We start from the raw sequence: 14,866 nt of genomic DNA, 5'->3' as shown, positions 1-14,866 counted from the left end.
ATACTGAAATGATATGATGGAAGCACAATGTGAAATTAGATTGAAGACTTTTTTGGGGCTCTATCCAAGAGAGAGAGTCTAGTGGTACGAGGGGCTTTCAATAAGTTTCCAGACTTTTTTGCACATGCATTTAAAATTGTCGTAGACTCTAGAAAATTCTGTACGTTATTGCTATACATCTTATGAGATGGCTGACCAATTTTTATGATTTCAGGTTCAAATGAATAGCAACAGCAGGAATTGGAATACATCCTACTAAAGACTAATTGTCACAGTTAGTGAATTTCAAAAATACAATTTGGATGTGAGGAAACCTCAGAAAAACAATATGCAATAAAATTATGTTTTAAACTTAGGAAATAAATGCCACAGAAACGTATGGAATGCTTCAGACTGCTTTTGAACCATATTGCCTGAATCAAACATCAGTTTTTGAGTGGCATAAGAGATTCAAGGAAGGTAGGGAGTCTTTGAGGGATAATGAGAAGTGTGGGAGGAGTAAGGAAGCCAAAACACCAGAGTTGATTGGCCAAATAAAGAATTTCATGGATAAGGGCCACTGTGTGTCTATAGAGACAATGAGTGCACAGTTTGATGTCAGTGTGGGAACTGTACACACAATTATTTGCGAGATGCGGAAGATTTGTGCGAATGTATTCCCAAGAGTACTCCATCCTTATCACAGACTATTGAGTAGCCTTCTAGCACGATAGAGGGAAGCCGCCTTCATAATGTCCTCAATGTATTTGTTCCAGTTCATATTGCCCGTGAATGTTAGGCTGAGGAATGAAACTGTTTTCATGTCGATATAGTGAAGATACGTGTTAAAAATATAGTGAAGATATGTGTTAAAAATATAGTGAAGATACGTGTTAAAAAAAAACCCAAAAAACTTTTACATTCATTTATAAACACGCTCACCTCATGGATGCATTTTTCTTGTTCTTGTTGTTTTTTTAATGCTATTTCTTCTTTTTCTTCCAGTTTGTTCTGAAGATCTTCATTTTCTTGCTGAAAAAACAAATAATAGAAAATATAATAATGAATTTGAACAGCAAAAATGAAAATATTGAGGTCATATCATAATTTAAAACTCACGTTCTGTTGTCAGCCTTTGAAAAGAACAGTTTAGCTCAATATCATATTTGATGTCATTTAACGCCATGCTTTCTAAACATAAAACTGGTGTTTCTGTAACATTGTCCAGGAACCAACACATTGTAGCCTCAGTCGCAAAGGAGACAAAGACTAGAAAAGAATTTCAACTTGCAGTTTTTGTTGTACAACAACATTTATTTCCTCATTCTCTTATTACCGCTGTGACGTTCCTCCCATGATTGTCTTCTCAAACATTATCCACATCTCTAATGTGATCATCCTCTCTAACGTGTTCTCCTTTTTTATCGTACTTTTCCATTCAGTGATGTCATTTCACATTTCAGTGCTCTATTACATTTTGACTTGATCATAACAGAATATTTTACTAATTTGAAACAAAAAAATTTACACAAATAAGGAAAAAGCATCAATTCCAAATTTGAATCAAGATGTTTGAAATAATTTTGGAGTTTTGTTAAAGAAACGCAAGCATAAAATCAACTTTTGTGCGATTTTTTTTTTTTTTTTTTGTAAAAAATTTATTTAATGAAAAAATGATTTTTGTTTTTTTATAAGTTTACTTTTTAGATTGTTTTCTTGGTTGTTAGGATATAAAAACGAACTGTTTTTGTTCAATTGTTTTTTTTATTTTGCATTTTTTTGTAAAGAATTCATTTAATGAAAAAATGTTTTTTGTTTTTTTAAAATGCATTGTTTTCTTTTTGGATTGCTTTCTTGGTTGTTAGGATATAAAAACGAACTGTTTTTGTTCAATTGTTTTTTTATTTTGCATTTTTTTGTAAAGAATTCATTTAATGAAAAAATGTTTTTTGTTTTTTTAAAATGTATTGTTTTCTTTTTGGATTGCTTTCTTGGTTGTTAGGATATAAAAACGAACTGTTTTTGTTCAATTGTTTTTTTATTTTGCATTTTTTTGTAAAGAATTCATTTAATGAAAAAATGTTTTTTGTTTTTTTAAAATGTATTGTTTTCTTTTTGGATTGCTTTCTTGGTTGTTAGGATATAAAAACGAACTGTTTTTGTTCAATTGTTTTTTTATTTTGCATTTTTTTGTAAAGAATTCATTTAATGAAAAAATGTTTTTTGTTTTTTTAAAATGTATTGTTTTCTTTTTGGATTGCTTTCTTGGTTGTTAGGATATAAAAACGAACTGTTTTTGTTCAATTGTTTTTTATTTTGCATTTTTTTGTAAAGAATTCATTTAATGAAAAAATGTTTTTTGTTCTTTTAAAATGTATTGTTTTCTTTTTGGATTGCTTTCTTGGTTGTTAGGATATAAAAACGAACTGTTTTTGTTCAATTGTTTTTTTATTTTGCATTTTTTTGTAAAGAATTCATTTAATGAAAAAATGTTTTTTGTTTTTTTAAAATGTATTGTTTTCTTTTTGGATTGCTTTCTTGGTTGTTAGGATATAAAAACGAACTGTTTTTGTTCAATTGTTTTTTTATTTTGCATTTTTTTGTAAAGAATTCATTTAATGAAAAAATGTTTTTTGTTTTTTTAAAATGTATTGTTTTCTTTTTGGATTGCTTTCTTGGTTGTTAGGATATAAAAACGAACTGTTTTTGTTCAATTGTTTTTTATTTTGCATTTTTTTGTAAAGAATTCATTTAATGAAAAATGTTTTTTGTTTTTTTAAAATGTATTGTTTTCTTTTTGGATTGCTTTCTTGGTTGTTAGGATATAAAAACGAACTGTTTTTGTTCAATTGTTTTTTTATTTTGCATTTTTTTGTAAAGAATTCATTTAATGAAAAAATGTTTTTTTGTTTTTTTAAAATGTATTGTTTTCTTTTTGGATTGCTTTCTTGGTTGCTAGCATATAAAAATGAACTGTTTTTGTTCAATTGTTTTTATTTTTGTCTTTTGCATTTTTTTGTAAAAAATTCATTTAATGAAAAAATGTTTTTTGTTTTTTTAAAATGTATTGTTTTCTTTTTGGATTGCTTTCTTGGTTGTTAGGATATAAAAATGAACTGTTTTTGTATTATTATTCATCTTGAGTGTGATTTTCACAACATTGCGGTCGATATAACCTTCTTCAGTGTATCTTGTCGAACTCGGGAATGTTTCTGTCGAACTTGGGAATTTGTATAGAATTTCGAGCGGAACCCTTTATTTACTTCACAGGGGTAGCATGCTCTTGTTCCATCAGCCATGACTGGATAGAGTTCCTAAGTAATTCCTAAATGTATATTTCGGTCACCCAAATTGAAGATTGAACCTTTCACCTTCAGGAGAATATCACTTTTACAATTGATTTTTCCCAGTACTCTAACCACTACACCACGGGTCCTTGCGGACCTCAATCCAGTCATGGCTGACGGAACAAGAGCATGCTACCCCCATGAAGTAAATAAAGGGTTCCACTCAAAATTCCATCGAAATTCCTGAGTTCAACAGAAACATTCCCGAGTTCGACAAGATACACCTGAAGAAGGTCGGATGTTATATCGATGAAAACGTTGTGAAAATCGCATACAAGATGAGAACAATAGTCCAATGAATAATAATACAAATAACCAATCCTCATCTCAAAAATTCAGAAACGTCGGAACAGTTTTTGTTTGTTTTTATTTTTTTGCCTTTCTTTTCCAATTTATTTAATGCAGAGTGTTATAGTTTTCCTTTGCACAAAAGATGGTAATTTTCTTTTTGTAAAAAATGTATACTTCTTTTAGGTTAATGAAAGAATTTTTTTTCTTTAGGGAAAGGGTGTGCCACAAGGCATGACCCATAGAGTCTATATGTCTAGATAAGTGAAGTGAGATTGTTAACAAGCTCTGCTCATTAACAAATTTTATTTTTATGGGCAAACAAGTGCACTCTGGGTTGATTTGAGCATCCTTTTTGGTGGTGCTTGCACATGGGGGGGGGGACAAAGATATGACTAGAATGAAAACATTCAGAAAATGAGTGCGTTTATCACAAAGCAAACAAAATTTTGGCTGGGGGCTTGTAAATAGAAAATGGTCGTCATACAAGGCTTTTATCCTTGCAAAAACTTATACAACCTTCTATGAAATGCAGAACAGTTGAATTTAAAGGCACAAAGTCCATTGTATTTCTAACTTTCTCTTTAACTTTTTCTATTTATTTAAATAAATGTTGTCTGTTGAAATGTAACTACTTTTTTCTTTGTATCGTCTTTAGACTTGGTAAAAGTTGAAACTGCTTCAAGATTCTCCATTCATACTTGGAACTGATTTTATCACGACTGCAATTCTATGGATGCCTGTTCCTAATTAGCACCCATTTTTTTTTTTCTTTAAAAAAACATCCGGAGCATTTTTTTTATTTCTCACAAAAACTAATTATGTGAAAATATGTACATCTTGTTTATGTTTGCAAAAGCGTTATTATGACTCACCTTCAGTAATTTCTTTTCTGCTAAATAGTTATTCTCTAGCCTCGTTTTTTCATTGGTCAGTGTGGCCAGTGAGGCTGTGAGTGTGGCCACTTTGTCTTCTCCATCACATGTGTCTTCCTGTGACTAGGATGCAAATAACAAGAAATGTAAATTTTATTGAGGACCAGAAGATTACAAAAGAAAATATATAAAATTACAAAAGAAAATATATAAAATTACAAAAAAAATAGATATAAAATTACAAAAGAAAATATATAAATTACAAAAGAAAATATATAAAATTACAAAAGAAAATATATAAACTACAAAAGAAAATATATAAAATTACAAAAAAATAAATATAAAATTGTAAAAAATAAATATAAATTAAAAAAATATATCTAAAAATTAAAAAAATAGATTTAAAATTGAAAAAATAGACAAAAAATTGTTTTTTCAATAGATATAAAATTTAAAAAATAAATATAAAATTAAATAAATATAAAATTAAAAAAATAGATAATTAGTCTACATGTATTAATCCAAGACATCTCATTTATTCTTTCAATATGATCATATAATTGAACTTTCATCTTCTGCACACATCTCCTATACTGTTCAGATTTAATCTTCCTCTGAGGTCATCAGATCTAAGCCTATCTTTAAAAATAACATTACACATCCATCATATTATTTCTCTTCATGCAACACATGTCCTCAATCCTCACTGGCCAGGTTTCACTTCCACACAATATCACACTGCATACATATTCCTTGGTCGTCAGTGCTAATGCTCTGTTGGTTAATAATGACATTCCCTGAATTTACTTTATCCATTCCTTTTGCAATCACATTAGCACCTGCTCCACCCTGTGTTCCAAGCGTATCACAAAGACAACAAAAATTTCTGGACAACCTCAATAGCTTCACCATCCAGATATATATTTTTCTCATTCGTCTCTGTTGGCTCACATTTCCTGCACACAAACTGGTCATCCTCTTTCAGCCTATCAGTACTTCCACTTCGCGTAGCCAATGTTTACAAGTATCACAAAAAAATGAATTGCAAATAAAATCATATATATAAATATTCTTTTTAATAAAAATAATGTCTTATTTTCCTTGGTCAGTTGGCCAAGGGTCTGACATTTTCTGGCAGTCTACAATAATCCCAGTCTCCAAAGTTAGCAGTCTTGATTTATTTTGTTTAAATTTCACTAAGATCCTTGTTGATGGTGTGTGTTAGGGCGATGAAACTACAATCAAGGGAGTTAATTCCTTTTTTGTTTCAAGCAGAGTTATCGCCCCTTTTTTTTTACTTCTGTTATGCGAGTTCTTGTGTAGAGATGCCAGAATGGTACGAGACAGATGCTGGTAGGCACCAACAAAAGGATGACTTTGAACCCGAGTAAATGAAGGTGAAATATATTCCTTCTGTCCACACAAACTCAATATCGAACTAAGACTGATAGATGTAATTTGTATCATTCGATGTGTTGTGTCTTTTGTAAATAAAATATCTTCATCACATCAACTGGATATATGTTCATCTGTTTTCCCCTCATGCCTGTTATAGAATATAGATCAACTCTGTAAACTTTGACCTCTTGGCAGCCAAATTTTCGCCTAAAAACTGATTAAAAAGCTTGCTGCATGTCTGAATATTAAAGTAAAATTTCAAATGTTTAGACCCAAAATTGGTTGAATAGTTTGCTAGAGACTGCAAAGGTAAAATCTTTTGAACTTTGACCCCTTGGTAGCCAAATATTCGGCTAAAAACAGATTAAAAAGCTTGTCCTATATCTGAATACACTTTATGTAAAATTTCAAATGTTTAGATAAAAAATTGGCTGAGTAATTTGGTAGAGATCGCAGAGGTCATTTTTTAAAAAACTTTGACTTCAATTTTGACCCCTTAACATTTATTATTTTAGGCTCAAATCAAATTAAAAATGGATCCATGTCCAAGTAACCTACATCTAAAATTCCAAATGTTTAAACACAAAATTAGCGAAGGAGTTTGGTAGAGTTTTCAAAGGTCAAATCGTTGAACTTTGACCCCTTGACAGCCAAATTTCTGGCCGAAAACAGATTAAAAAGATTTTCCCAAATCTCAATACCCCTTATGTCAAATCTGAACACTGAAAATTGACAAAGTAGTTTGGTAGGGAAATGTACACACACAGATACACAATTCACTTTTATAGATATATAGATTCGTCCAGTAATACCATATGATCTGATTTTCATGAGAAGACCATCATGCCATAACCTGTCAAAAGCCTTAGATATATCTAGGGCTACTCCTCTCCCCTCCCCTGCCTTATCCAGTGCATGGTATATACGTTCAGAGATTACAGTTAGGATATCTGCTATAGAACAGTCTTGCCTAAATCCATACTGTTGGTCAGACAGAAATTTAGCAACTGTACGGTGATGAACTGTAGATTGATTAATTATGGACTCAAATATTTTGGCAAAAAGCGAGAAGCAGCTAATGTAGCGATAATTTTATGGGTCAGTTCTTTCACCAGAAGCAGTTTTCAAGCAGTGAGGAAAGCAAGATTCGTTAAAGCATTTGTTGAAAAGTTTGGCGAGAATTGGAGCAACCTCAGCAGAGCATTTTAGTACAGCCAGGATGAGATCGGGTCGACATGTTTTTGAATTACTTTTCTAGAATTTATTTTTGTTTATACTTTTTTTTTTTTTTTTTTTACTCTTGTTCATCCTAAACAAGGCATATTGCTACTTGATCATAATGGGTTACAGGGAACTATATAAGGAGATGAGCAAAATGTTTGTTCACATTACATTTAAACTTCTGCAGGTCAGTACAGTAAGGGAAGCAGAGAGGGAATTCTGACGTCTAGCAGTCAGACTATAAGGCTTTCTAGCATCTAGGGACTTTTACAGTGAAGAAGTGGGATTTTGCTGCTAGACAGGTTAATCAGGGTATGTATGTCGAGAGGGCTAAAAGTGCTATGAGTTCATTAGAGCACATTCCATTAGAGCATTTGTAGAAAAGGCACAGGGATGCAACATTGTGGTGATGGGACAGAGGTTGGAGCTTGGTTGGAAGTGCAGGATCTATTAGATGTGGCAACAACATCCATACTAATAATTCATAAGAAATAATAACGATACAATCTGCTAATGGTATCAGGCTTAGAATAAATTTCCCAATTTCAACTAGAAGGTTTCTAAATTCAAAAAGATATATTTGAACAAGGTCAGAATTTATATCAGTCAAAACGTTTTAACTATGACAACCAAGATGAGAATAACAATACAGAATAAATAAAAAAAACGTTTTAACTATGACAACCAAGATGAGAATAACAATACAAAAAAAAAAAGATGTTTTAACTATGACAACCAAGATGAGAATAACAATACAAAATAAATAAAAAAAACGTTTTAACTATGACAACCAAGATGAGAATAACAATACAAAAAAAAAAGAAAAAATGCTAAAAAATTTACTTGTAATGGATCGGAAAAGCTCGCCTTTTCTTTGTCCGACTTTTCCTGATCATTATCCTTATCTCTATCATCCACGGAGGATTTTTTATTGGCTGGAGGTTTCGAAGTACTAGTCAAGCATTGAAAACTGGCTTCAAGGGCTTCTTTCTCTTTTATGACACCCTTGTAGGCACTGATGATATCTGGAGGAAAGAGAGAGAAAAAAAACTACATTCGTTTAAAAAAAAAAAAAAAAAAAAAAAACAGATTATAAGATGTGGAATCAATAATTTCCAATTCCTAATATTTCGGAAGTGGGGAATCAGATGAAAAATAGAAAATTCTAACAAAATATCACAAAAGTTTTTGACCTTAGTAATAAAGACACCTGTAAACTTTAAACTTTCCGAGTCTTCTGGTTAAAGGAATATACGTTTCATATTTTTTACGATAATCTGTGTTTTTTTTGGAGGTTGACAAGATGCACCTGAAGAAGGTCCAAGTTTTTGAAACAATCTCAGGTTAACTCCTTGGATGAAAATAGTAGTTTGAATAATTTAAACTATTACAAATTGTATATTCCATGGCAGCAGTGCAAATATGACTTTCCGATGTAATGGGTTATAAGGTATGCTTAAAGGTAAGTGGGCCCCGAGTTGAGTTGGTGTAATTGGGCTCTTGAAAGGCTTACCTTTTGGCTAGCTTGCTTGGAGTCCAAGGAATTAAATGTTGATGGTGGAGGTCATTTCCAAGCCTAAATTCTCTGATAACTGACAGATAATGACGGTAGTTATGCATCTTTGGCAGAAAATGAGATCATGGTGTTTTTTTTAGCAAAACTTCAAGAAGTTTCCCCATCAGCACTTGCTAAATGTCGGAATATTCTCAAGTGCCATGTTTTGTATAGATGTGTGTCTCTTCAGATATTTTTGACTTGGATAACCGTCACTATCATACTAATATTTCATTGACTATTTTGCCTCTGGATTCATTATCAGTTAAAAAACTATAACTTGTTTTAAAAGCATGCTACTTTCCTCTCGTAATGAAGCGTGGATGTGCGTATGCAAATGAATACTAAATGACGTCATTGATAGGAAAAATAAAGACTTTAAAAATAATATATTATTTAATTGCAATTATTTATTATTTTATTTATTGCGGACTATTATCCTCATCATTTCTTAGTTGTTTCACGACGTTTCGGCCAACTATTCCTCTGGCCTTTGTCAGGTGGTAACCGCAACGGGATAGGAACTCCAAATCTCCTAACTGCATTCTCAGCAATTACTGCCTTCCATAATTGTTTTTTTGGAAAAAAAAAAAAAAAAAAAAAAAAAAAACAACCATGGAAGGCAGTAATTGCTGAGAATACAGTTAGGAGATTCGGAGTTCTTATCCCATCGTGGTTACCATCTGACGAAGGCCAGAAGAATAGTTGAAACGACAACTAAAAAATGAGGATAATAGTCCGCAATAAATAAAGACTTTAAAAATAATGTTTGAGATCACGTTAGAGACATAGATGATGTTAAAGAAGACATCACGGCAGTAACAAGAGAATGAAGAAATAAATGTTATACAAAAAATGTTAGTTTGAGTTATTCTTTGTCTTGGTCTCTTTGCAACGTAGATTGCATGTTTTGTCTGAAGCAACTTCTATTAAATATATATATATTTTTAAGAGTGCTAAGACTCCTCATTCCTTTTGTGTGGATGTAATGGCTAGAACTAACTCCTAGTTAAGAAAGTTGATAACCACTAGTTCAGAAAAAAAACATATTTCAAGTCAAAATTGTTGTTGTCTTTCAAGAATATAGAAGTCTCTGCACTTTTTTGTTATAAGAATGAAATTTGAAAATCGAAATATTGAATTTCAAGTAAAACCAATTTCTACTTAATTGTCACGTCACAGTAATGAACATATCCAAAAATGAAGAAAATTAATTGTTAATAAAAAATAGTTTTCGAAGACAATTAGCAAAAATTGAGTTTTGCTAAAAAAAAATAAACAAAAGAGTTTAAATCATAACAGCGGAGATAATTATTTTCTAAAACCTTTGAAAAAATCTTAGGTCAATATAGCAAAACTCAATTTTCACTAATTGTCTTCAAAAACTTTTTATTAATAATTAAATTTCTACCTTATTGTTTTTTAGTAATTTTTGGATATTTTCATTACAGTGACATGACAAATAAAGCAGATACCATTAGTTTAACTTGAAATTCAATATTTAGATTTTCAAATTTTGCTATTATAACAAAGAAGCACCCAAGCCTCCAGAGGAAATAATGAAGCAGGAATCTTTATCTTTAACAGACAATAAAGCAAAACAGTTACTATATGTAAGAATTCAATCAAATGTCCGGAGTCTAGGAGTTGGGGGAAAATTCATTGCTTTCAGACAGAAGTTCTTAGCCATGGGTAAATTTACCCTTAGAGGGTAAAAAATTATATAATCAGGGGTAAATAATTGATAATTTTAAAATAATTATTTCTTTTCAGACTGTGTTATGTCTAAGAAACGTAATTTTTTTTTTTTTAGAAAACGTTGATTTTCTTTATTTTTTGTGACATGAATGTATAATACTATTTTTTTTTTTTTTTTACAAAACTTAAAATCCTAAACAATAAAAAAAGTCCTAAACAAAAATAAAGTCCTAAACAAAAATAAAGTCCTAAACAAAAAAAGTTAAAAAAAAAGTAAAATAAAAGTTTTAAAAAAAGTTTTAAAAAAAGTTTTAAAAAAAGTTTTAAAAAAAGTTTTTAAAAAAGTCCTAAACAAAAAAAACAAAAAAAAAGTTTTAAAAAAGTAAAATAAAAGTTCTAAAAGTAAAAAAAAAGTTCTAAACAATAAAAACAAAAAAAAAAGTTAAAAAAAAGTTAAAAAAAAAGTTCTAAACAAAAAAAACAAAAAAAAAGTTAAAAAAAAGTAAAAAAAAAGTTCTAAAAGTAAAAAAAAAGTTCTAAACAATAAAAACTCTAGAACTTAAAATCCTAAACAATAAAAAGGTTCTTTTTGACTTTTTTGTTTTTCTGTCACTTAATGATGGCTATGGACTTTTTTTGTAATACAAATTAACTTCATAATTTGATTCATAGTTTGATTTTCTTTACGATACTTTTTTTATAAAAAAATAAATAAAAAGTCCTAAACAATGTAATGGTTTCTTTCGATTTTCTTGTTTTTCTTTTTCTACCATAAATTTTTTGTATGGGAGTACGGGGGTAAATGGAGAATGCATAAATGATGGAGGAAATGTTGAAAATGGCTGATTTGAGGGTTGGAGTCAGTGAAAAATGTTGAACTTCAGCTCCAAACAAAATAATGGTACTCGTTAAAAAATGCCGAAAACAACAAAAAGAAACAATAAATCTTCATGTATCGTTTTTGAACTGAATAGATAATTTAGATTCTCTTTATTAAAAAGAAAGTCGAATTAATAAACCTTTTAAACTTAAAGTGGTATAAATAAAATATAGTACCAACCTTTTGGGAGTTTGTTTTGTAGTTTTTTCTTTTTTAGCTGGACATACAAACACACATACAACTGCCCTTTAAATAACAGATGGCTTTTAGCCTTGATAAGTAGGTATTCATTAGTGAAAAACAAAAAAAAAAGGTTATGTTTACTTACCCCTCAACCGGGCTTCATATCTCTGTATTTTGTCCTTCTGTGATTCTATGATTTTCACAAGTTCACCTCTAGAAGTTCTCTCCATGTCTCATTTTGGTAGATACCATTTTTCTCAGAGACAAATAATTAGCTACAATCCACAGAAAAGGAACTATGATTAAAAGAAGAAAAAAGTTATCTTCACTACAAAAACATATCAAACTTTTTTGTAGGGACGGACAATAAAAGTCAAAGTAATTTGGGTTTTTTTAACCAAGAATGAATACACCAGATTGAAAATTCATCCAAAATATGCTAGTATATAAAATACAAAGATGATGAGGATGATGAGGAGGAGGAGGATGATGGTGATGATGAGGATGATGATGATGAGGAGGAGGATGATGGTGATTATGATGATGATGATGAGGATTGTGATGATGATAAGGATGATAATGAGGATGATGGTGATTATGATGATGATGATGATGATGATAATAATAATAATAATAATAAAAAATATCCATTAAACCATAGAATTATCCAATATAAATGTAATTTGAAGCTTATATCTAATACATAAAGTTATCTTTTTGGATTTTCCATGTTAGACCTAAATAGCAATAAATCTAATAAATCGATATTTGATTCTGACAAACCATTTCCTTCGTTTTATCTTTGCAACATGTTCTTAACACCAAAAACGTGTAATTCCTTCCAGTTTATCCCACCAAGTATTATTACAATAATGACCTAAAAAGCTGAAAATTTAAGGAAGATAATTTGTATCTATTTAAAAGGTAAAAAAATGACTTATCATTCTAAGCTTTTCTGGTTCTCTCTTCTTTATTGTAATGAAATTCGATAATTGTAATATCGAATTTCAAGTGAAACCAATAGTATCTACTGAATTTTTATGCCACAGTAATGAACATATCCAAAAATTATGAAAAACGATGAGGTAGAAAATTAATTAAGAAAAGTTTTTGAAGAAATTAGCAATTGTAACTTACATAATAGGTTCTTCTTCGTTTCCCTAGTGTTTATGTCACACATGACAAAACAAATATGGCCGCAATCTTTTTTACATTGAATCATGGAAATATGTGTTTTATGTAATATTCTAGAAATATTTAACTAATTGTGACATGACAATTAGGTAGATAACATTGCTTATTATTGAAATTGACAAAAAAATAAGTATAGGGTGGAACGATAAAATTATCGCCCTAAAAAAACAAAAAAAAACAAAAAACAATACTACAGTTTTATTTTAAAACTTTTATTGAAAAAATCAATTCAGGTAACTTGATTATGCAGTTGAGCTGACATCTATTCAATGTAGTCACCTTCAGCCCCAATTACCACCTCAATACGAGTCAAAAACTGGGAGCGGCACTACTGTGCTAAAGGCGGATATAACTATGAAGGAGATAACACCTATTGACAAAAAACAAAATGCATATTTCGCAATAAATAATTTGGGACGCTAATACATATTGTAATCCTAGGAATGTGGAGCAATTGTTTATTGTGTTGCGAAATAACTAAATATATTAATTATGTCAGAGTCAGGAGAACGAACAATTCAATTTAGAAGTTTTCTTTGTGACGTCAAAACATGCGGAGACATGTAATATATAGAATCCACGTGAGGAGAATCACATGTCTGAGCACGTTTTGATGTCACAAAGACAATTCCTAAATTGAATTGTTCATTCTCTTAACTCTGACATAATTAATATATTTAGTTATTTCTCAACACAATGAACAATTGCTCCACATTCCTAGGATTACAATATGTATTAATTTCAATTTCTGATTACTGCTTTTTTCTTTAATAAATATATTTTCAAACTTATTTATGTCATTCTTTAATTGCTGGGTTCTGTCCCCTTTCATATATAACAATAGCACTCCTTCTGAAGCCAAGCCTGGTTCTCTTTGGACATGAGCCAGTGCCGAGTCTTGCTGCCACACCCAGGGTCTTCCAGCGGCCACCTGATTACACCAGGGGATCACCACACTCTTCAGCACATCCGGGTACACTTTGGTGTTGACTTTCAAGCCGACTTCGAAGATGTGAGATGGATTAGTAGAGAGCATAAGTTGTACAGAGGCGCATCTCCGATCTCGCTCTCACTTGAACATTGTGTCACTTTCAGACATGATAGAAGGCTCCTATCGCTCTTGGGATTTGTACATAACTGGCCAACTAGTAGATGATCTGCAACAAAAAAAGAAAACCGGTTTTTATCAAATGGAAATGGAATCATGTCGTCTTTTCTAGGGCGACAATTTTATCATTCCAACCTGTAGTTATCATTGTTTTTTTTTTTCAATGAAAACTCAATTTTTTGGCTGTCAGATTTCGTTAGAATAACAAAGAAGAACCACTTTTCTTTTACATCTCTTTGTGACTTACACATTATTATGTTTTTAAATAATTTTAAAATTCAATGAACATGTGATTAATGAATCCAGGGCAACGCTGGATAGCTGCAACCTGTTAATCTAAAAGATTTACTCCCTTCATTTTGAAGACATAATTAATTATTGATTAGTGCTGCGGCGATTAATCAGAATAGGGAATTGAAAAAAAAATCGGAACTTTTTGGGATATCAGAAGTAGTATTGGAATCAGAAAAATTTTAGTCCATTTTCTGATGCTAAAAATGATTCTTTTTTAATTGTTTGATTTGTTTAAAATTTAATTTTTTATTGTTGGTGCTAATGACAAAAATATAAACATTTATTAATTTTAAATTAGTTGTAAAACTAAAAATATAAACATTTATTAATTTTAAATTAGTTATAATTTTATCAGAATCAGAAATTTAGACCAGAATCAGTAATTGTAATTATATCGGAATTAGAAAAAATATTGGAATCGTTCCATCACTATTTAATATATCCATAGTTGAAAATCAATGACCACTTTTACAAAAAATAACACCCTGAAGGTGCGAATGAAAAAATAAAGAAATGGCAGAAACACTAGAGGAAGACCTCCAATCTGTGGTGTAATGGGGACAAAAGTGGTTGGTCGCGTTCAATGCTGCCAAGACTAAACTAGTTTCATTCAATAATTACAAGAAACCCTCTCTACCACCTATAGCAATGGCCAACGACTCTTTATCTGAGAGTACATCTTTCAAACTCCTTGGCCTAACGTTCACAGGAAACATGAGTTGGAACAATTACATTGAAGGCATTGCCAGGGCCGCTGCAAGAAAGGTGGGCTCTCTCTACCGTGCTAGAAAACTACTAACACCCGAAAGTATCCTGTACCTCTATAAGGCCACCATTCGCCCATGT

At 30.7% G+C, this 14,866-nt stretch overlaps 1 protein-coding gene across 1 annotated transcript in view; it reads right to left on the bottom strand.

Moving 5' to 3' along the window:
* The window catches only part of LOC145260323 (GRIP and coiled-coil domain-containing protein 1-like), a 49,265-nt gene that overhangs the window by 20,830 nt on the left and 13,569 nt on the right, over window positions 1–14,866 (bottom strand). Inside the window, exons 2-5 of the mRNA XM_080118212.1 lie at window positions 11,570–11,699; window positions 7,952–8,133; window positions 4,490–4,612; window positions 922–1,011 (exon numbers count right to left, since the gene is read on the bottom strand). Coding sequence (XP_079974338.1) covers window positions 922–1,011; window positions 4,490–4,612; window positions 7,952–8,133; window positions 11,570–11,654 — 480 coding nt within the window. The 5' untranslated portion in view covers window positions 11,655–11,699. The remainder of the gene's footprint in view (window positions 1–921; window positions 1,012–4,489; window positions 4,613–7,951; window positions 8,134–11,569; window positions 11,700–14,866) is intronic.

This window comes from Euprymna scolopes, chromosome 36 (genome assembly GCF_053919585.1).
Source record: "Euprymna scolopes isolate OS-2025 chromosome 36, ASM5391958v1, whole genome shotgun sequence".
NCBI classification, from domain to species: domain Eukaryota; kingdom Metazoa; phylum Mollusca; class Cephalopoda; order Sepiida; family Sepiolidae; genus Euprymna; species Euprymna scolopes.
The sequence above is the reverse complement of the archived record's forward strand: the minus strand, read 5'-3'. Positions and strand labels throughout refer to the sequence as shown.